This window comes from Urocampus carinirostris, chromosome 3, assembly GCF_059441175.1.
Source record: "Urocampus carinirostris isolate Australia breed hairy pipefish chromosome 3, RoL_Ucar_1.0, whole genome shotgun sequence".
NCBI classification, from domain to species: Eukaryota; Metazoa; Chordata; class Actinopteri; order Syngnathiformes; family Syngnathidae; genus Urocampus; species Urocampus carinirostris.
Window position 1 is genome coordinate 18,292,086 of NC_142351.1, and position 24,567 is coordinate 18,316,652.

The window sequence follows — 24,567 nt, forward strand, 5'->3', positions numbered from 1 at the left end:
ATGCACCTGTGTCCGCTCCTTTGGCGGCAACTGCCTCGGACTCTGATTGGCTCCCTGTCACTATTTGAACCCTGTCTGTCACCTGTGGTCAGTCCGTCTGCGAACCTCAGTGTACTCAAGCTTTTCGACTTTGACTCCCACCTGTTTTTGCTCCCGTTTGTTTCCCGGCTTCGATCCGTTTTTTGATCCTGACCATGTCTACTCTCCTCTCCTGGCTTTCGACTCATTTCTGATCCCGACTACATTTTGCTCTCCCGTCCCGGCTACTGACCCGTTTTTTACGTTCCCGACACTGCCATCGCTCGCCAAAGAAGTCCCACTTCCGCGTTCAGAGCGACCTGCTTACCGCGACCAGCGATCACCGGATCGTGGGTGCAATCCTTTCCTTTCTTCCAATAAAACTGAGAAAAACGTAATGCAAGTGGATCCTGTCGCCGTTCTGGTCCTGACAGTTATGTTGTTTGGCCATAATTCAATTGGAAGGAACGGAATAACAGTGAAGTCATTGAAAAATTAAATTTTTGACTTAAAATAAATTATTATTTTATTCATGTCAATAGAGTAGTTGTTTTTTTACTCCTTGCTGCGTCTCATGTGTTTACAAGTTTTGCTCGTAAATCACTTGCAATAAGAATGGATTTACTTTATATCCAAGTATAGGTACAATTGTGGCATTTGTGCCGTAGTGACAGAAAATAATTGAAAATGTTGCTTACAAATCAATACATTCACATGAGTCTTACAGTAACTACCAATTTTGTTGTTTTGAGAAATTGAGAATGCTCCTAGGGTGGTGGTAGGCAAACTGCGGCTCAGGAGCTGCATGCTGTTCTTTAGTGCTGCCGAATAGCTCCCTGGCACTTTTCCCAAAATTTTTACGAATTCAAAAAAATGAAGGACGGAATTTTTTTCTTCTTTTAATGTGGTTTCTGTAGGAGGACAAACAAATGTTTTTCAATGCTGTAAAAATGTGTTCGGTGGACTTGGGGGGTATGGCGCCCGCCCCGAGACTGGGAGGTTGTGGTTCAAGCTTCGGCCGAGTCATACCCAAGACTCAAACATTGGTACCTGTTGCCTCCCTGCTTGGCGTTCAGCATTAGGGGTTGGAATTGGGGGGTTTGGTCACCTAATGACTCCCAACACCTCAGTTGGGTTTAGCAAGGGGGCTGGGAATCCCCTCCTCTGTATCAATCTCCCAAAAAAGAGCCAGAAATGACTCTAGCCACCTCCCACTAGGGGGATATGGCTGCGGTATATATAATATATATATAAAAATGTGTTGAATAAGTATCATATTACAACTCCGGGTGTTACCATGTAACTCTGAGACGAGGGGGATATAGGCTCATTTGCTTGTTTTCCTCTCTCCAGTCATTTCTGTTGGAGGGCAAGCTCTGCCCTTTTTAAAGTGGCAGTGTCACGATTTAAAACTGGGTAAGAGCTCAATGCTGTTACTTTTATGGTAACAAAGAAGCTCTTTTTATTAAGCGATAACACTTGGGGATATTATATATGTTTTCTTACTCAGGCCTGTGTATGCCTGTTTTTAGTATCAAAAGAGAGAGATGAGGATGTGGCTGTGTTTTACCCATGAACTTGTTTGACATTTGCACAGAAATCCAACTTAAACCGCATTAATGTGATTTTATTTACTTTACCTTATCAAAAGGCTTCTGTTTTTTTTTTTTTCGTTTTTTTTTTAAAAATTATTTTTCAGAAATTAATGCTGCGTTTTATTGCACTCTTTTCAATATACGCTAGTTCCATTTTCGGTTGTTTTTTTTCAAATGCTCAAAATGAAAATGACTTCATCATTGGGTTTCTTTATTGCATTTCTTTAATTTTGTCAATTAAATGAGACATACTGTAATTCATTAATACACTAAACTTGAGGAGTTATCGTACAATAGAGTGGTCACATGATGCATTTTTCTCTACATGATGTGTTACATTAAACATAGTCCTTGTGATAATAGGCTGATATAGCAACAGATCGTGTTGCTTTCATTATAAGGCTTGTATAAAGCGTTTTCTTTTTTGTTTGTTTTTTTGCGGCTCCAGACAAATTTCTTTTTTGTTTTTTGGGTCCAATATGGCTCCTGAATGATCTGACATAGAGGGGACTAAAGAAACCTTATTAGTGTGAGTACCAGCAATTGCACTTAAATTGAAATCAACCCTTGACGTCTATCGTAGTCATCAGCACTAAAATAATCCGATCAATAACTGTGCGTGTGTACAAGGCTTTATAAAACCCGAAAATCTCTAATATTCACCTCAAAATCTGACTCTTCCCTTCTTGGAAACGTGCTTTGTTGTGTTCAAGTCTTTTGAATGAATTGACTCATGTACTATTGCAAAGGTTGTACGGCCTACAAACGAGATATCCATTTCTTTTTATTTCCTGACATATTTTGTCGCATAATATTTACATTTTTGGGGGCTTATTTAGTCGGTTGTAAGATACAGAGCTGTACTTAATTAGATTTTTTTAGTGGAAGTACAATGTTGGCAACAAGATTCACTTGATATAATTGGAAATTATTTGAATGCAACACAAACTTTTTCTTCTTTTTTTCCATGTTTTTTTTCTACTTTTTTAAAAATTCCTTTAAAAAAATCTAATTGTGTTGAGCTGTTACTTTTTCTTTTTGTTCTCTATTTACTTTTTTCCTGTATTTCTTTCTTTTCTTTTTTTGTGGCTTTTTTCAAAATTTTTCCTTCTTTTTTTCTCTTCCTTTTGTTTCTTTTTTCTCAGCTTTTCACTACTTTTTCATTTTGGTATTTTTGTACTTTTTCGTTCCATTCCCCCATTCCTTTAAGTCATTTTGTGCATAATTTTACATAATATTTGGTCATGTTGGGATTAAAGAAGTAAAAGCAACCTGAAGAGCCGTTTAGGACCCGAAGGAGCCGGTTCTTTTTAGTGAGCCGAGCCGAAGAAGCCGGTTCTCGACAAACTCTACTGACTTTACTTTTCAACTTCGTTCGACATTGACTTCAAAATACCGCATTTAGGACACAACATCAGGAGAACCCGTGTATGTTTACCTTCATGCACTGTAACTTTGACTTAAGTCGCTTCTTAATTAGTAATTTTGAGCCTTCATTTTTGTGCGCTGGCTAGATTCTCTGAGAATGTGCAAGCAGTGCGCAATTGCGCACGCGCGCAGCTTAGAGGGAACACTGGACATACACCTTTAATTGTGGCCAATTTCAAGCACCTTTAATGGACTTTCGAAGCTGATTTTGTGATTTCTCCAGTACAATTTAAAGAAAAAAATCCGGCTTCAATCATGTATTTTGCAGAGCCAAAAATATGTCCATTTATGTTATTTTTAACCTTGCATGTGCATTTATCAAGACAAATGGTTCTTAGATCTTAAGTAAATCGCCAAGGTATTTGTTTTTGAGACAATATTCTACCCATATATGCGTTGGGTAAACATGACAGTAATATGAAGCTTATATTTTCAGTTGCAGGAAGTTCTTCCCATTATAATTTAGCATGGAGAAACGCTATCTGAATATTTTGCAATGCCTATAATAAATGTCCGTAATTGATACGCAATCCTGTACTCTTGGGCGATGACGCTTCATAGGACAATGCCATACAAACTAATCCCAGCCCAAATTAGGAAGGTAGGAAGAAATGCAATGGCAAAGCGATGCCACCAGAAAGCATTGTTGGAGTCATTTTTAAGCAGACTTGTTGAAAAAATAGCAACAATTTTAAGCATTTTCAAGTACATCCAAAATTTAAGCAGTTTTCAATCCTTGAAAATACAACATAAAAATTCAAGCAGTTCCAAAGATTTCAAGCACCAGTTTGAAGCCTGTTCCTGGTAATTGTTATATTTTTTACGGCAAATCAGCTTTAGCAATTAAAAGTAAGAGGTTCCAACGTATGTGATTTAATGAACATTCCTTGTCTGTCAAGACAGTATCCGCTTCGACATGTAGAGTCAGATAACAGAGTCCACTATGGACATTCCTTAAATGATGTTTTAAAAAAAATGTATGCATTTTGGTCATGAAGTGGAATTTCGTGATTTTAGATCCGAGAGCAAGATTATGTTTTGTAGGTGAGCAAATGCAACAAATGTTCAAACGGCAACAACACAAAAACCTCAATCAGCAAAAAAAGGCATTTTGACAACAAAGTGCTTGCAGGATGCAGGGGGGCTTCGATCTGATTGACGGAAACAAGTTCGATGACGCATCTTCACTTGTGGGACCTTGTTTGGGCCCTCACCTTTTGAGTTACACTCTGACCATACATCACGAAAGAGAAGTCAGTTTTGTTCGCAAAGTTTGTGGTTTTTTAGTCTTTCACAGTGGAAAGACGAGAAAGCCGGAAAAGGTTGAGTACTGCCACCCGCCGACCAGGTTGCCCTTTTCCAGTTTCAGGTAGACTTTGTCCTCTCTTTCCAGATAAAGCAGAACTCCATTGGTGGCCGCCTCACGGGTGACGTCCTTGTCCCCTGCAAAGGCTGAGATGACTGGCCTCCCGTTTAACATTAGGTTCACCTGTCAAGTCATACGAATCAACAAATCATCTTTTGTGGCAAGAGTTTAAAACGCAAGTTTAATTCGTAATATACATATTTTTCCCCATAAGGCTTGAATCGTATTTATTGTCATTACAACAATGTATAACAACATAGTTAACATTGTTTGCAACAAGATTAGACAAGACACTCAGGGCAACATGTAACAATGACTTTAAAGAGAAAAGTAAGTTTAAAAGCAAAAATGTTAATAAGGCAGTGCAATAATAATGTAATAAGAGAGCAATAGTGCAATTAAAAAATGTGCATCCTAACATTAATGAAATACAGTTGTCAGAACCAGAACAGATACAGGACCCAATCGCGTGACGTTCTCACACAAGCTTTTTATTTGATGGGAAATGGGGAGTCATGCACGTTAGGAAGCCGGTCTGGCGTGGAAGGAGAGGACGCCAGAGACCGACGATATCTATAACAAATCAGGGTAACGAAAATAAACAGGAGAAACTAGACGGAACCAATACCGGAGAAACTAACCAACAGGAGAAGAATAGACGGAAAACAAAACTGGAACCCGAAATTAAACAGTACAAAAATAAACGGGAACAATACCGGACTGCAGATATCACAGGAAAACAGGACAGAACCCACGTCTTGTGGGGCAGAAGTTCGTTGACGGGCTGACACTGAGGCAAGAGAGCGCTGAGCTTTATATACACAGAAAGTCAATCTCTAAACGAACCGCAGCTGGCACAACACGGGCGGGGCCAATTGGGCACCATGGCAACCGTGACACACACGGGCAGGGCCAATTGGGCACCACGGCAACCGTGACACACACATGCGCGGCCAAGTGAGCGCCATGGCAACCATGACTACAGTATTTTTAACAGCAACAAAAAATGGTCAAATAAGTCAATAAATAAGAGCATAAATACTACGAGTACACATTTTCAATGCAACTTGCAAGTTCTAAACTTTTTTACAGTTCTGTGCACTTGTTTAGGGTGGTGATTGTCAGAAACCAAACAGACGGAGGACCCAGACGAGTAACATTTTCACATTTTATTTTACGGGGATGGGGCAGCCATGCATGTGAACACAAACGACAGTGATTCGGCAATTGCCTGGCAGAAGAAGTGAGACAGAGAAGACAGGCGCGGGAAAACAGGAAGCCAGAGGCAGACGCGATTTAAACCGGACAGGACAGACGGGATCGATACCAGATACAGGGTACTCGAGCAGATACCGGACAGGATGGAACAGACGGGATCAATACCTGATACTTGATACATGAGGAGGATATCGGACAGGACGGGACCGATACCGGATACTGGATACTGGAGCAAGATACCGGACAGGACGGGACAGACGGGATCAATACCAGATACTGGAGACTGGAGCAAGTTACCGGACAGGACGAGACAGACGGAATCAATACTGGATACTTGAGACTGGAGCAAGATACTGGACAGGACGAGACAGGTGGGATTGAAACTGGATACTGGAGACTGTAGCAGGATACAGGACAGGATGGGACAGACAGGATCGATACCGGTACTGGAGACTGGAGCAATATACCGGACAGGACGAGACAGACAGGATCGATTCCGGATACTGGAGACTGGAGCAAGATACAGGACAGGACGAGACAGACGGGATCAATACCGGATACTTGAGACTGGAGCAAGATACCGAACGGGACGGGATCGATACCGGATACTGGATACTGGAGCAAAATACCGGACAGGACATAACAAATGGGATCAATACCAGATACTGGAGACTGGAGCAAGATACCGGACAGGACGAGACAGATGGGAGCAATACCGGATACTTGAGACTGGAGCAAGATACCAGACAGGACGAGACAGGTGGGATTAAAACTGGATACTGGAGCAAGATACCGGACAGGACGGGACAGACAGGATCGATACCGGGTACTGGAGACAGGAGCAAGATACCGGACAGGACGGGACAGACAGGGTCGATACCGGGTACTGGAGACTGGAGCAAGATACCGGACAGGACGAGACTGACAGGATCGATATTGGAGACTGGAGCAAGATACCGGACAGGACGAGACAGACGGGATCAATACCGGATACTTGAGACTGGAGCAAGATACCGGACAGGACGAGACAGGCGGGATTGATACCAGATACTAGAGACACGAGCAGGATACCGGACAGGACGGGACAGGTGGTATCGATACCGGATACTGGAGACTGAATCAAGATACCGGATACTGGAGACTGGAGCAAGATACCGGACAGGACGAGACAGGCGGGATCAATACCGGATACTGGATACAAGAGCAGGATACCGGACAGAGTCAAATTACAAGTCTTGCAAGTGCAGAGGTTCATTGAGGGACTGACAAGGACTGAATGAGAGCACTGAGTTTAAATCGGAGGGAAGCCAATTCGGCAACGGGCAGCAGCTGGCGCCACAAGGGTGGGCCCAGGTGAAGGCAATGGTTAACCGTGACAGGGGATGACCCTGCGGGAAAAGCCGACAGTCGAATAAATGGCAAAAAATTTCTGCTACTAGAAGGAGTATATTTTTCCCTTTAAAGGACATTATGTATCATTTAGCGCCTCATAGTGGTAACAGCAACTCCATTTATTTAAAAAATGTATTGATTTCAATATCAAGCAAAAAACATGATCTGGTATTTTTAAAAAAGTCCTAAGTCAAGAAACGTGTATTTATTTTACACAGCATATCCCCTTGAGGGGCAGCACGGCGGCACAGTGGTTAGCGCGTGTGCGGCAAAGTTCGAAGGTCTTGGGAACCTCCTGTGTAGGTTCAAATCCAGCTACCGGACTTCCTGTGCGGAGTTTGTATGTTCTCCCCGTGCTCGCGTGGGTTTCCTCCGGGCACTCTGGTTTCCTCCCACATCCCAAAGACACGCATTTCAGTGGGATTGGCCGGTCCAAATTGTCCCTAGGTGTGAATGAGCGAGTTGTCTGTCCCTGTATGCCCTGCGATTGGCTGGCAACCAGTTCAGGGTGTCCCCTGCCCACTGCCCGATGATTGCTGGGATGGGCTCCAGCACCCCCGCGACCCTACTGAGGATAAGCGGTGCAGCTAATGAGATGAGATGAAATCCCCTTGTGGGAGATGATCTGATTGCTATTTTGCTGCCACAGGTTTTTGCTAAATCACCATTGGCCAGTTTAAGTCTAATCAAGTCATGTGCGGCAGTAGGAGGTAGAGCTCTCGTCTTGGGATCAAGGGATCCCAGTTCGAATCCCGGCTCGTCCGTGTTACATGTCGAAGTGTACTTGGGTAAGACACTGAACCCCTAATGCCCCCAATAAGCAGTTTAGCGCTTTACATGGCTGCAAGGCTGCTATTGGGAAATGTGGAGCACATTGTAAAGCGCTTTGGGAAGTCATTGACTTGAAAAGCGCTATATAAATGCAGATCATTTCATTTCATTTATGTTTGTTTGTATGTAAGGCCCTTGATCACAAGAAACTCAACACCTCCGCACGAGAAAAATGAAGAAACCTTGAAAAGATGCTGTTCATGAGATAATCACCCTTCCAGGATTACTAGGCTGAAATGTATATTGCAAGGGCACCAATAGACATTACACAGAAATCATCTGAATGAAATCAAGGTAATAATCCAAAATCTTGTAGCAGGTTGTACATAATGGCTTACATCAAGTCCAGGTGTCGGTATGATGGCTCAAAATGCATGCACCATATGCAACAATGTTTGAACTTGCAAACCATCCCTCATGTACAGCTGTGGCAGAAGATAACATACACACGATTTCTCCAATCCCACACCGACAATGTTGTCAAATAACAATCCAAGTTTGGTCATCAGAAAAAGGCGCTAAGCGCACCACCCATTGGCTTCTGCGTCAAAGTGATGCTTTTTCTCAAGCTAGCTGCAAATGTATTGTCTGAGAACAGATTGTGTTGATTAGTCCCCTCACTCACACACTTTGAAGAATATGAATAGTAATTTTCCTTTTGAGAGGTGGGAGCCACTCCTGAGACCCCAGATTTATTTATATTCTGTAAGACTAGCATTTCGATTGTCTTCTTCGAAGATTTGCTTGCCTGGGGTGACACTTCTTCCTCTTCATTTAATAGAGGATAACCTCCGTGGGAATTTTTTTTTTTCATATTTCAGGATAGACGGGCTGAATTTTCCTGTCACGTTAAATCTGGTCCGTGACACAGCATTTGTTAGATTCCAATTAGAGATGTTGATTCCATGTGTTTTTCTTAGTGTTGTGCCGCCGGTTAAACAATTGAAATGTTTTGTTGAATGCAAATACGTACCTGTATGGTCTGGCTTTGGTAGACTTTAATGACGTGGAAGTTAAAACTGTAGACACCTTTTCTTGGGGCCAAAAACACAGACTCAAATGTGAAAAAGTTTCCAATATTGACAAGAATCTGCAAAAGGAGATAGACAAAAGATGCTCAGAATAAGTAATACCCAAAATAAGAACAATTATCTGACATGTTGCATATCAGATTTTACAGATAATATTGTATAACATTATTTATAAATCGTTACCTATAATAAAATTAGCATCACGATTAACAAAAAATATAACCCACTTGTGTACTGTTATATAGAATTTACAATAGAATAGAATTTACTTTTATTGTCATTCTTTGTAACCATGCACACAGAACAAAATGCCGATACACCTGACCAGTACAGTTAAACTGTAGCGAGCCGATCCAGCCGCAGCCAAACAGGGCGCCGCCATTTTAGACCCAACTGCTGTGTTGGGAGTCATTAGGTGACCAAACCCCCCATATCCAACCCCTGATGCTGAACACCAATCTTGTAAGTGACCGAGGCTTGAACCAGCGACCTCTCAGTCTCGGAGCGGGCGCCCTACCATCTAGGCTATCGAGCTGGTGTAATGCAATGATCTGCATTTATATAGCGCATACAAGACTTCCCAGAGCGCTTTACATTGTGCTTCACATTTCCCAATAGCAGCCGTGTAGCCATATAAGGCGCTAAACTGCTTATTGGGGGCATTAGGGGTTCAGTGTCTTACCCAAGGACACTTCGACATCTAACACGGAGCAGCCGGGATTTGAACTGCGATCACTTGATCCCAAGACGAGCGCTCTACCCCCTGAGCCACTGCCGCCCCCATGTGTTATTCATGTATGTATTTGTTCGTTAATCTACTATCTTTCTATCTATCTATCTATCTATCTATCTATCTATCTATCTATCTATCTATCTATCTATCTATCTATCTATCTATCTTTCTATCTATCTGTCATGATTTCATCTACTTATCCCTTTATTTATATTTGAATTCTGAATCATTGTTCATTAATAATAATAATTTTATTTTATTTATCTTATTTTCATTTTTTATTATATATTTTTTATTTTGGCAGTTTTGGTCCTCCATAGTCATGGTTCAGTGCACGGCTCCCCCTAACCGCAATGGTCAACTGTACACAAATGAGGATGCAACTCTGGCCAGCCTTCTCCATTTTTGACCGTCCCTGACCTGTTTTTGGGTCGTGTCAGAGTTGGCACCAATCCATTCCTTAATGTTGTCAGCCCAGTTCTTTTTCGGTCTTGTTCTCCTCCTGTGCTCATGTAACAGAGTTGAAATTTGATTGTTTTGAATGTTCTTTTGAATTCTCACAAAACCTGTGTTTTAGTTGTATTACTGTTAATTTTCCAGTACCTCATTCAATTATTAAGTCATGGGTGTCTACGACTATCTTTTTCGTTTGGCACTTTATGGGCTTCGGCACTTTATGAGCTTCAGCGCTTGCCGTAGCTTCAGCTAATTTGCATCGCGCTGAAGGTAAGATGGGCCCAAAATCAGTTGGATAAAAAAATGCATATTTTGCTAGATATAGGAGCTGCTTTCACAAATTATTTTTGTATATAAAGATATATAAGTTGTTCTAAATGATGTATATTAAAAAAGCACTAAATAAGAAGTAAAGTAATGCAGCTTGAAACAATGATGCAACATGTTTCGATGCAAACACGCCACGAGGTGCGGCCTGTTGAGTGATGACCCGTTTTTTTGTATTTTTAATGTTTTAGATTATTGCAGTCGTGAACAGATGCCCTGACTTTTGTATTGTTTTGTGGGAAAGTTATTTTCATTGTTATTATTAAAGTTTCACTATTATTGTGCTCGCATGTTGTCTGCTTGCCGTAGTTTCAGCTAATTTGCATCGCGCTGAAGATTATTGCAGTCCATCTGCACACAGTCCTCCATGTGCAGGACATTTATACACCTGGTTGGTTGGTTGGTCTGTTGGTTAGATCACTTGACCAATAGGATCATAGGGGCACCAGTTCTGTGGTGTATCTTGGGCTAGTACAGCCTGGTGGCGCCCATCCCTCTACAGTAAACTGTACAGTACCTTAACACACGTTATAACACGGCTCACTTTTTCATTATGTGTAAGCCCATCTCAGGTAGGATTGACCTTTTTTTTAAACTGCCCGCATTGCCTGGTATCTAATTTTCATTCATTTTGCTTTGGATGGTGGCAGGAGGTCAAGGGTGCTCACTATTTTGGGCTTTGCTGCTTTATCCACAGATGTTGAAAATTTCGGAAATAACTTGTTGTAAAATTCTCATTAACCTGAATAAGACTTGTTTGTCATAGATGTGGTTGATTGCTACCTCAAACTTAATAGGAATTAATTGAAGCTTAACATGTTCATTTGTGATACTTGAGGAGAAATTTGGAAAATAAATGTGTGTCATATAAAACGCCTTTCGTCATATGGTTAAAAAAACCTGAAGTCGACATTGGAACCCGAACCAGCATGCAGGACGCTGATTAGCCCACTTAACCTCCTTCAACCCTCAAAAAGTTCAGAAATATCTGTCTGTTTGTCCGTCTATCCGTCTGTCCGTGTGTCCGTCCGTCTGTCTGTCTATGTATTTATCTTTTTATCCATTCATCCATTAACCCAACCAACCACCTTTCCACCAACCAATCAACCCACCCACCAACCTACCGACCTACCTACCTACCTACCTATAGTATTACTTAATCATTTAATGTGTATATTTTTATTACTTATTCCAAGGATCACAGTACACAAAAATACAATGCCAGTTCTTTTTTTAACTGCATGTGGAAAAAATATGAATTTGCACTGACGCATTAAATTAACTCAATTTTATTTTGCAAAGTCGTTGCACACAATACAATTATCTTTCGGTTATAGTCATATATAAAATATTATATTTTTCAATACAAATTTACGGAAGCCTCTTTGACTTGTTGTTTTGCCTTCATCATGTTCGAAACAAAGTTTCATTCATTCATTCATTGTGAAATCAAGGTTGTTACCTAAATTGACACCATGAATTGATACAAATATTTCATTTTGTTTCAGTCTGTGTTTTGGTTTTAAAGAATGTAGGTTCTTCTTAAGATATGTGCACTTTCTTTTTTTTAAAAAAGAAAAAGGTTTACTAAGTTATTTGGCAAATTTTGGGCTGTGCCCTATTAACTCATTCAATTTCTACATTCATTTTTATGAGTAGCTGGCTTTGTGAAGAGGTGTGCTCTGTATCTGCTAACAACTTAAATTGCAGTTTTCAGACAAAGGAAAATTGATTTAGTGTATGTTTAGTAAGTAGTGTACATGGCCATTTTTCAAAAATCAACATAAATAAAGCTTTTTTAGTTTGTGATGCTATGACTTTATGTAACACAGCTATTGTTTGAGAAATGCTTAATTTTACATATTTTTTTATTTTATGTCAAGTGTTTATCAATGATAATAAAAATACCTAAAAACTTGTCTATTTCTGCTCTGTGCAATGACAGCTTTACATTATGATCCATGTTTCTATCACTAAATATCATAGATGTAGTTTTACTTCTAGCTCGTGGGCATTCAATCAAGTTATATTGTGATTGAACTTGTTCTCTGTTGGTGAATATTTCTACCAACATAATATTTGGTGTAATCTAAAAGCAAGATATATTTAAAAGATTGTGAAATTGTGATTTCATTAACATATAACAACAAGAGTATGGGGCCTCGGACTAATCCTTGAGGAACTCCATTAATCACATGACTATATTTTTGGTTTTCATGTTTGAAATTGACATACTTTATCCCATCTTTTTTAAAAATAGCTATCCAATCATGCCCAACTCCTCTTATTCCATATTTGAACAATTCAAGATTTCATGTTCAAGAGTATTGAATTATTTCTGTAGACCGAAGGACACACCTAATCAGACATTTTTAATTTAAATAGCTGCATACTCATAAACACTACCATTTCATGCGTTATACCATCACTTTTCTAACTTTAAAAATGCCTACTAATTATTAAAATAAAAATCTAATGATTTTTTTTCAAATTTAACAACCAAAAAGAGATTATGTTTGCCACGTAAAAATACATGCAACAGCATCTACCAAATTTTGATTTCTTAAGGCTGCCCTGTGATTAGCGTTGGAGATTTTTATTAGTGCTTTGGAAGTTGAATGATTGGGGCCAAAGCCATATTGACAAACATTTAGTTAATTATCAGGATGGACATTAACCCGTGTGGAATAATCACAATTTTCAGACCAATTTCAGTTTCCCAATCTTTTGAAAAGACATCAATTAACCTAGTGCACCTCTAAATAATTTTAAATAGAGATATACCTTTTTTTACCAAGAACTGGTCTAATTTCCTACAATATTCCTGCAGCCAGGGCCAATATTAACATTAGTCATAAGAGCAATAGTAAGCTAAATTCACTGAGTAATCACTTAAACACAAGGGATGCAGATTACATAGGAAAAGGCATTAGGTTTTATCGCGTTATCACTCTATTTTTAGTCATGGTACTGTCCTGAAAGGTATAAATAAACGCACAAGGGAAAATACTTTGGTGTATCTGATGATGAATCAGACTTTGAAAGACATTGAAAAAATACATTGAAAATTTATTTTGGTATTGTGTTCTTAGTTAACACTGTCATGCCCAAAAAATTATACAACGTGGTACCGAGAGCAAAATTGTGTGATGATGAAACAAAATTCTAAGCCTTTTCCTAACTCATCTACATTTGAAGTGGTTAAATTTTAGTATTCTCACCGCCACAATTCATTTAACTCCTGCTTCTTCATATGTCAGGTAAATGTGGTCAGTGATAATTTTTGACTGATCAATCATTGCTCAAATATAGAAAATACTACCTAAAACCAGGTGGAAGGGCACCTGGGTGGTTAGTGCAGTTCTGACGTCATGGGATCAGATCTAGCTACCAGCCTTCCTGAGCAGAGTTTGCATGTTCCCCTTATGCTTGTGTGGGTTGCCTCCAGGCACTCTGGTTTCCCAAAAAGTGCATGGCAGGTTAACTGGCCTGTTCAAATTGTCCCTAAGTGTGAATGAGCAAGTGAGTTGTCTGTTCCTGTGTGCCCTGCGACTGGCTGGCAACCAGTTCAGGGTGTCCCCGGCTCACCGCCTGAAGATAGCTGGGATGAGCTCCAGCACCCCCGCGACCCTACTGAGGATAAGCAGTGCAGGTAATTGATGGATGGATATACAATTCAAGATTTAATTCCAAAAAAGAAAAAATACACAAAAACCTGGTATTTAATTTTCATTAACCGTCAACAGCGGAGAAAGCTGTCCAGAGTTGTGTCTTCATTGGTGCCCCAACAACCCATGCGGTCAAGGGATCCGTGAACTGTGAGCGCATTATCCACGTATGAAAATCGTATGAGCAAAAAATAAGGCAACATTTTTTTTCTGTGCGACACGGTACCCGTCCGCAGCCCGGTGGTTGCGGACCACTGATTCCCTAAATAAAAAGATTGAAGTTGTTGTCTGTTTGACTATTGGTCAGTCAAGTAGCTCCTTACGGAAAATGGATGGACTCATATTCTCCGTATTGACATTACATTGCAATTATTTTTGTTTTTCAGAAAAGGAAAGGCCACCTCGAAAGAATTATAAGAATTCAGTCTTACTTGACTTTTGGTAAAGGTGAGGCAGATGTCTGGATTATGGTTGTTTGTATGCATGTGATGTGCAGGGTGGACCCCTCGCACACACACACACACACACACACACATCAGAGGTCCGCAACCTTTTCCCTACCACAGACTGGTTTAATGTCTGACAATATTGTTGTGGCTCAGCCCAATAATAACATTAGTAATAATAACTATAACATTGATTAATAAGCCTAATTTCGTGTAATCACTAGACAACTAGGGCTCTCGATGGCATGGGAAAGCACATTCGATTTCAACTCAATATCACACTATTTTTACTCACAGTACGTTGTACGATGTTGTTTGGGCTGATCTCTTTCCCATAATGCTCCATTACAACGTTGTACAACGTAGCACAGTGAGTAAAAACTGTGATGATGAAATAAAGTCAAATGCATTTTTCTATGTCATCTATATTCCAAGTGGTCTATTGCTTAAGATTCAGCGCTCACTGCCGCGATCTAAGTTCGATTCCCACGGCATCCAATTCTGAGCAAACGTGGTCAGCAGAATTTGTCGACTGATCAATCATCGCTTAAATATGCTAATTTGGTGAGGTAAAACCACATGTATGACATGCACCCAAATTTTGAGTTCTCTAATGGATAAAAAAATAATGTGCACAATCCTTGAATGAATACGGTATAAGCACAAAATAAGGAACGTTTTTTTGTCTTTCTGTGCCAGTACCGAACCACAGATGGGCCTGGTAGCGGTCCGTGGTTGCGAACCACTAACTTTAGAAATGAAAAGATTGAGCTTTTTGAATGATCACTGTCTTTCTCTGACTATTGAGCAGTTAAGCAGCTCCGTAGGAAATAGACCAGGGGTGTCAAACATGCGGCCCGGGGGCCAGATCAGGCCCGCTAAGGGATTGAATCCGGCCCGCGAGACAACGCTCAGAGAAGCGCAAGAGAAAAAAACGAGCTGCAGGTCGAAATATGTCCACTTGATGTTGCCAAAGACAGGTGCCTCTCACAAATACGGTGTACTTGTATTTTTTTCTCTCTCTCTCTCTCTCTCTCTCTCTCTCTCTCTCTCTCTCTCTCTCTCTCTCTCTCTCTCTCTCTCTCTCTCTCTCTCTCTCTCTTTCTTTCTTTCTCTTCCTCCCTTTTTCTCTCACTCTCCGTGTCTCTCACTTTCACTTTCTGTGTCTCTCTCTCTTTCTTTGTTTCTCTTTGTCTCTTTCTCTCTCTGTGTCTTTTTACCTTCTTTTGCTCTCTCTTCCATTTTTCCTTTTCTCTCTTTCGCTCTCTCCTGCTTTCCCCTTCTCTCTTTCTCCCATTCTCTCGTTCTCTCCTTCTCTTCTCTCTCCTTCCACCTTTCTCTCTTTCTATTTCTCTTTGGATATCATTCTTTCTCTCTATTTCTTTCCCCCTCTCTCACTATTTGTCTTTATATCTTTTTTGTTTCTCACATTCTCTCTCCCTCTCTCTTCTCTCTCTCTCTCTTTCTCCCTTCCTCTCTTTCATTGTCCCACCCTCTCTCTTTTCTCTCCTTCGCTTTGTCTTATTTTTCTCTCTCTTTTTCTTTCTCTCTAATATACTCGTCCGGCCCCCGAGAGAATGTTTGTTCTATCGTGTGGCCCCCGAGGTAAAATGAGTTTGACACCCCTGAAATAGACTAATGGACTAATGTCCTTCATATTGGCATTACATTGTAAATGGTACCTCTTCATACAAGCGTAATTTGTACAGGATCGTACTCATAGCTCGAATTGCTCATGTAATGAGCGAATTTTTCCAACATTAAATGATTCAAACTTAATTGGTCCGCTCCCTTCCTCCAAAAATATCCATGTGAAATAAAAAAATAAAACACATCTTCTCGATCACTCACATTCAAATACAGTAGTAAGTTAACATACAGCGATAAGATAAATAAGAAAAAACAAAATGCGAGTTTATTATGATAAATTACCATATGATACAGTCGCTGCATGAATGTGTGCGAGTGGTGCGGAGGAAGTGGAGGGGGGAAGGAGGTGTCACGGAGATGGCATACCAGTCAACTTATTTCTTTTCCCCATATTTTATACAATATTTGATTGTTTCATCTCATCTCATCTCATTAGCTGCACCGCTTATCCTCAGTAGGGTCGCGGGGGTGCTGGAGCCCATCTCAGCAATCATTGGGCAGTGGGCAGGGGACACCCTGAACTGGTTGCCAGCCAATTGCAGGGCATGGTTGTTTCATATTATGTATACTAATTATTGTACAGATTTTTTTACTTTTTATAAAACCAATCTTGTATTGGCTATTTTGGCTCTAATCTGGATCATCTCAGTCACTGGTAGCAGATGTCATCGTAGATTATAATATTGTTGCGATATTCTACATAGTCTGTCTTACTGTGAGTATGTGCAGAGTTGTGTTGGTAAGTTGCTTAAAAAAGGATGAAATGAAATGAAATGAAATGATCTGCATTTATATAGCGCTTCTCAAGTCAAGTCTTCCCAAAGCGCTTTAAATTGTGCTTCACATTTACCAATAGCGGCCGTGCAGCCATGTAAGGCGCTAACCTGCTTATTGGGGGTCTTAGGGGTTCAGTGTCTTACCCAAGGACACTTCGATATGTAACACGGAGGAGCCGGGATTTGAACTGCGATCTCTTGATCCAAAGACGGGGGCTCTACCTCCTGAGCCACCACCTTAATGATTTACAATCACTACTCGGGAGTTAGAGCACTCGTCTTGGGATCAAGAGGTCGCAGGTTCGATTCCCGGCTCCTCCGTGTTATATGTCGAAGTGACACTGAATCCCTAATGCCCCCAATAAGCAGGTAGGCACACTCCCTATTGGTGTGTGAGTGTGTGTGTGAATGGATAAGTGTGAAGCACATTGTAAAGCGTTTTGGGAGGTCTTCATTGACTTGAAAAGCGCTATATAAATGAAGACCATTTACCATTTAGAGCAATTAGCTGAGGTTGACAGGTTTAGGATTAGGGGATGTTCTGTAACCACTTACTGTTCAATTAAAATTAAAGTTACTGAAACTTTAAATAAACGGATTCACAATAATTTTTTCCAACACAATTTTTCATTTGTTGCCTGTAGTAGTTTGCATGTGCAAGCTGGACAATCTGATGCTGGCCGTCCGAGCGATGAGCGGTTGCTCTGAGGCTGCTCCTGAACTACAGATTGTTTTTGTTACATTTTCGTGTTTAGAAGCGCTCGTATAAAGAGTTACCACTGTATTTTTGTTTGTTAGAAAAGGTAAGGCCACCTCAAAAGAATAATCAGAATTCTGTCTTAATTGACGTAAGGTAAAGCAAATGTCTGGATGATAGTTGTCTGTATGCAGGTGATGTGCAGGGTGGACCGCTCCCACGCATACTACATGAAAAACGCGCGCACATCCATTGCAAACGTTGTGGTGACAAGTGACAAACGAAAGTTAGGGACCTGATCGAAGTAGATGATCCTGGTCTTGTTGCTCATCTCGGAGGGTTCGTGATTGTTGCTGCGCACCGCCGAGAAAGCCACTTTGGAGTTGGCGGCGCGCACAGAGATGCCGAGCGGCGAGTTGGACGCTCGCCAGTCGGCGGTCGGGTTGGAGTCGCACACCACCAGACACTTTCCCTCCAACACGATGGGCTCTGTGTCGTTTTGCGCACGCAGCGTCGCAGCCAACAGCCACAACACGCTCCAGCCCAACGCCCGCATCTCCGCCACCGGTCCGCTAACGGGTCCGCATGTGCGCCGCATCCACCGGTGATTCCCTCATCGCGCGTCACTCATCCACGCAGAGTCCACAAGACGAGATCGAGAAACGACTGAGCGCAGCATTCAAATCAAAGACAGAAAGAAAGTTGGCGTGCTTCTATGAGACTTCTTAATGAAAATGAGCCGATGATGCTGCCACCGAGAACCGCCGTCCGCTCCGCGCGCAGAGCTTAATAGATGTGCAGCCGCCCTCTGTGTGCGCACGCGCATCGCATCTTATTTAACAAGTGGCAGGTATCTGACTATTGGGTCTGACCGATTTGCAAATTGAGCAGTTCTTCTGAAATCCTGGCAAGATAACACATTTGACGTAAGCGATTGCTTTCAGTTCATACGCAACTGCGTCATATCTGTGTTTGAGGCAGTGTCACTGAAAAAAGTAGTTCGTTACAGTTAACGGTTCTCTCATCTCATCTCATTAGCTGCACCGCTTATCCTCAGTAGGGTCTCGGGGGTGCTGGAGCCCATCCCAGCAATCATCGGGCAGTGGGCAGGAGACACCCTGAACTGGTTGCCAGCCAATCACAGGGCACACAGGGACAGACAACTCGCTCGCTCATTCACACCTAGGGACAATTTGGACCGGCCAATCCACCTGAAATGCATGTCTTATGTAAAAAGTAATTCTGTTACCCCAAGATTACTGACACCCAAAAGTAGCTCGTTACTCTAAAACACAGGTGTCAAACAGGAGGCCCGCGGGCCAGATCTGGCCCACCAAGGGATTGAATCCAGCCCGCGAGACAACACTCAAAGAAGCGCAAGAGAAAAACGAGCTGCAGGTTGAAATATGTCAACTTGATGTTGCCAAAGCCAGGCGCCTTGAACAAAGACACTGTACTTGTATTTCTTTCTTTCTCTCTCTCTCTCTCTCTTTTCCACCCCTTTTCTCAGACTCTCTGTCTCTTTCACTCTCTGTGTCTCTTTCTCTTCTTTTGATGCTCTTTGTCTCTTTCTCTGTGTCTTTTTAATTTCTTTTGCTCTAATTTCCCTTTTTCCTTTTCTCTCTTTTCTCTTTCTCTCTTCCTACCCTTTGCGCTTTCTTTTCTCTTTTCTCTCCTTTTGTCTTTCCATTTCTCTTTGGATTTCTTTCTTCTTCTCCCTTTCTTTTCCCCTCTCTCATGACTTTTTATGTCTTTGGTTTCTCACGCTCTCTCCCTCTCTCTCTTTTTTTTCTTTGTCCCGCCCTCTCTCCTTTTCCCTCCCTCTTTCTCTTATTTCTTTATCTCTCATTTTCTTTCTCTTTAATCTACTCCAATCAGTGAACATAGTGAAACCTTCATATAACTTAGATCGAGTAATCTTCGACGTCTTACAAAATGACTTCAAAGTGCCCGAATATTTCCTTCTTCATTTCTGAGTAATGTCCATATTTTTTCTTGCAGGCATGTTGTATTGCAAAAATAATTTTACAATTAAAAATACTGAAATTCAGCACTCTATCAAAAAAAATCCTGTACTCACGTTTGCTCTATTGATTTCGTTCCAGTATGAAACCAGGCCTCCTCCCCACACACTACCTGTCATTCGCTACTAGAGACACACAACGAAATATGCGTATATATTCTAACCCCTTATATTCAATATTTTATTATATAGTTTTGAATACAGCCTTGATAAATGTATAGGGTAGGAAAAAATTAAGAGTTCTCGTACTGTAACTGTATTCAGCTGAATTTTGTAGGTTCATATAAACCACAGGTGTCAAACAGGCGGCCCGCGGGCCGGATCAGGCCCGCTAGGGGGTTGGATCCAGCCCGCGAGACAAGGCTCAGAGAAGCGCAAGAGAAAGAGAGCTGTAGATTGCAATAGGTCCACTTGATGTTGCCAAAGCCTGGTGCCTCTCACAAACGCTGCACTTGGATTTCTCTCTCTCCAATTTCTCTTTCTTTCTCTCTCTCTTCCTCCATTTTTCTCTCACTCTCTCTAACTCTCTCTCTTTCACTCTCTGTGTCTTTTTTTTCTCTCCATTTTTTCCTTTACTCTCTTTCTCTCTTGCTTTCCCCTTCTGTCTTTCCCCTTTTTCTCTTTCTCTCTTCTCTCCTCTTTTTCTCTCTTTCTGTCTCTTTGGATTTCATTCTTTCTTTCTTTCCCCCTCTCTCACTATTTCTGTTTTTATCTCACGCTCTCTCTCTCTCTCTCTCTCTCTCTCTCTCTCTCTCGCTCTCTCTGTCCGTCTCTCTTTCTCTCTTTCCCTTATTTGTCCCACCCTTTCTCTCCCTATCCTTTCTCTTATTTCTTTCTCTCTTTTTTTTCTTTCTCTCTAATCTACTAAACCGGCCCCCGAGAGAATGTTTGTTCTATCGTGTGGCCCCCGAGCTTAAACGAGTTTGACACCCCTGATATAAACACACCCTCTCTTTAAAAATGTTGTATTCAGCGTTATGTTCCTGGGTGATTGAGGGAAGCTCCCAAACTTCTGACCATTCGACTTACAAAAAACAGTAGATGCGAAAAAAAATTTCAGTATGTCGAAAAATATCTGGACATTACTGTAAGTTAGATTTTGTATTGTGTGCACCTTTTTCCGAGTACAGGACCGTACTGTAGTGCTTTATTCCACTGCTACCGGCGTGTGGTGCTGTAGGAGCTCACCCAGCCACTCCACCTCTTGCATCCATTCAATACGGTTGGTCTAAAGCAGGGGTGTCAAACTCATTTTAACTCGGGGGCCACACGATAGAACCAACATTCTGTCGGGGGCCGGATTAGTACAAAACTCAATTCCAATGAAGTTGGGAAAGTGTGTTAATTGCAAATAAAAATTGATCCAAGTAAATTGCAAATTCTTTTCAACCCATATTTAAATGAATGCACAGCAAAGACAACATATTTATTGTCTTCACTCATAAACTTTATTGTTTTGGGAGAAAATCATCAACTCTGTAATTTGATGACAGCAACACGTGCCAAAATAGTTGGGACAGGTGTCAATAACTACTCAGAAAGTGGATGAATGGAAATCAACCAACTATTTGCAGGTGAACAGATGAATTAGCAACAGGTGAGAGTTGTTACTGGGTATAAAAAAGGGAGACCCGAACAAGCTAAGTCATTCACATGCAAGGATGGGGCGAGGTTCACCTCTTTGTGAACAACTGCGTGAGCAAATTGTTGAACAGTTTAAAAACAACATTCCTCAAAGTACAATTGCAAGGAATTTAGGGATATCATCATCTACAGTCCATAATATTGTGAAAAGGTTCAGGGAATCTGGAGAAATCACTGTGCGTAAACGGCATGGCCGTAAACCATTATTGAATGCCCGTGACCTCCGAGCCCTCAAGCGGTACTGCATTAAGAACCGACATCAATGTGTAAAGGACATCACCACATGGGCTCAGGAACACTTTGGAAAACCACTGTCAGTCAATACAGTTCGACGCTATATCCGTAAGTGTGGGTTAAAACTTTATGTTGCAAAGCGTAAGCCATTCATCAACAACATCCAGAAACGCCGCAGGGTTCTCTGGGCCCGAGCCCATCTAAAATGGACTGATACAAAGTGGAAAAGTGTTCTGTGGTCTGATGAGTCAGTTTTCCAAATTGTGTTTGGAAATTGTGGACGTCGTGTCCTCCGGTCCAAAGAAGAACAGAACCACCCAGACTGTTATGCACGCAAAGTGCAAAAGCCAGCATCTGTGATGGTATGGGGGTGCATGAGTGGCCAAGGAATGGGTAACCTGCACATCTGTGAAGGCACCATTAATGCAGAAAAGTACATTCAGGTTTTGGAACAAAGTATGTTGCCATCCAAACAGAATCTTTACCATGGGCGCCCTTGCTTCTTCCAGCAGGATAATGCCAAGCCACACACTGCACGTCTCACGACAGCGTGGCTTCGTAGTAAGAGGGTGCGGGTGCTTGACTGGCCTGCCTGCAGTCCTGACCTGTCTCCCATTGAAAATGTGTGGCGCATTATAAAGCGCAGAATAAGACAAAGGAGACCCCGGACTGTTGAACAGCTGAAGCTGTACATAAAGCAAGAATGGGAAAGGATTCCACTATCAACGATTCAACAACTAGTCTCCTCACTTCCTAAACGTTTATTGAGTGTTATTAAAAGGAAAGGTGATGTAACACAATGGTGAAGAAGCCCCTTTCCCAACTACTTTGGCACTTGTTGCAATTATAAAATTCTAAGTTTATCATTATTTGCTTATGGAAATAAAGTTTATGAGTTTGAACATGGATAATCTTGTCTTTGTGGTGTATTCATTTAAATATGGGTTAGAAAAGGTTTGCAAGTCATTCTATTCTAATTTTACTGACATTTTAAACTTTTTCCCAACTTCAATGGAATTGACTTTTGTAGATTAAAGAGAAAGAAAATGAGAGATAAAGAAATAAGAGAAAGAGGGAGGGAAAAGGAGAGAGGGCGGGACAAAGAAAGAAAAAAGGGAGAGAGGGAGAGTGCGTGAGAAACAAAAGAGATAAAAAGAGAAGTCGTGAGAGAGGGGGAAATAAAGGGAGAGGAAGAAAGAAATCCATAGAGAAACAGAAAGACAGAAGGAGAGAAAAGAGAAAAGAAAGTGCGAAGGGTAGGAAGAGAGAAAGAGAAAAGCGAGATAAGGAAAATAGGAAGTTAGAGGAAAAGAAGTTAAAGAGACACAGAGAGAGAAAGAGACAAAGAGCAACAAAGGAAGAGAAAAAGAGAGACACAGAGAGTGAAAGAGACAGAGACACAGAGTGGGAGAAAAGGGGTGGAAAAGAGAGAGAGAGAGAGAGAGAGAGAGAGAGAGAGAGAGAGAGAGAGAGAGAGAGAGAGAGAGAGAGAGAGAGAAATAAATACAAGTACAGTGTTTTTGTGAGAAAAACCTGGCTTTGGCAACATCAAGTTGAGCTATTTCAACCTGTAGCTTGTTTTTCTCTTGCGCTTCTCTGAGTGTTGTTTCGTGGGCCGGATTCAATCCCTTAGCAGGCCTGATCTGGCCCGCGGGCCGCCTGTTTGACGCCTGTGGTCTAAAGTGTAAAGAAGAGGCGAGCCATTTCGTTTGAAATGAAAGTGGAATATGTTGTTGAGAAAATGCCTGGATCGCTTCTTTCCGGCAACTCTCTAACACGGAGGAGGAAGTCGCCTAACTCTTGAAGCTCATCTTCCAAAAGCAAGTTGAACTTAACTTTATTTATCTTTATCGAGTATATAATTTTACTAAATGCTTATTTTTTAGTAGAAAACCATACAGGTTACTTATACAAACCATGAACATGAAAAATATAGCACCGAAGCAATTTACGAACAAATTCAACTTAAGAAGGATCGTCCGAAACCTCATTTGTAAGTAGGGCAGCGTCTGTATTTCTTTGTGAGCATAGTGGCAACTGCTAAAGAGCAGACATCATTAATATTCATTATATGCATTTTAAAGTAGCGGTGTCATGAGCTGGTATGCGTCCTACCACCAGAGGGCACTGAACAAGCAAGCGCCCTCTTCCATGCGGCAGCGTGTTGGGGAGGCAGCGTCAAGAAGAAGGATGCCTCTCGTCTCAGTAAACTGGTGAGGAAAGCGAGCTTTGTTGTGGGCACAGAGCTGGATAGCCTGACAACAGTAGCTGAGAGACGGGCACTGGAAAAGCTGCGGTCAATCATGGACAATTCATCTCATCCACTACACAGCATTATATCCAGACCGAAGAGCAGCTTCAGCGACAGACTGAAGAGACCTTTTCTTCCTCATGCCATTAGGCTCTTTAACTCCACCCGGCGGAGTAAAGACCCACATTAAACCACACCCCCTACATTGCATATTACTGTATTTTATTCCAATGTGTATTCTGTGTAGCACTATCTGGATACTCTATACAAAAAGCTACAGTGGGTATTAGCACGTCACACTGGGTATTTGTATATTGTATTATTTTTGCTTTATTATTGTATTGTTTCTCAGCACAGGGATGCTGCTGGAAATATGAATTTCCCTGCGGGGATGAATAAAGTATCTATCTATCTATCTATCTATCTATCTATCTAAACTGGGGTTTGAACTGGGGTTAAGTGTGTCCAATTCCCACACACATGTGCCAAATTATGCTGAACCCTTTATAAGAGTATTTTGAACATCATACTTCGTTATTCGTGGGGTTATTTTCATTTCATTTTCACCACACCATGTTTGTTTGTTTGTTTGTTTCTTTGTTACTTTTCTCCTTGCATTTTCCATATTCAGTTTTGGTTTTCTTTTCTGGTTTGGACTTTGTCTGGTTTTGTTTGGACATCTGGTGGTTTTGTGAAACCATGTTTGTTTGTCACTTTGTACCACATTTCGTTATTAAATACAATTTTTTGGGGAGCACCCCTGCATCCAGTTCCCGCCTCCTG

The 24,567-nt window shown here is 41.3% G+C and overlaps 1 protein-coding gene across 1 annotated transcript; it reads right to left on the bottom strand.

The window, feature by feature from the left end:
* Positions 1 to 3,138: 3,138 nt before the first annotated feature.
* Positions 3,139 to 18,515, bottom strand: cbln4 (cerebellin 4 precursor). Its single transcript, XM_088329854.1, has 3 exons — positions 17,928 to 18,515; positions 8,822 to 8,938; positions 3,139 to 4,530 (listed from the first exon to the last, which is right to left on the bottom strand). The coding sequence occupies exons 1-3, from the start codon at positions 18,228 to 18,230 to the stop codon at positions 4,333 to 4,335; spliced, it is 618 nt and encodes a 205-aa protein (XP_088185980.1). The 5' UTR covers positions 18,231 to 18,515; the 3' UTR covers positions 3,139 to 4,332.
* Positions 18,516 to 24,567: the final 6,052 nt, after the last annotated feature.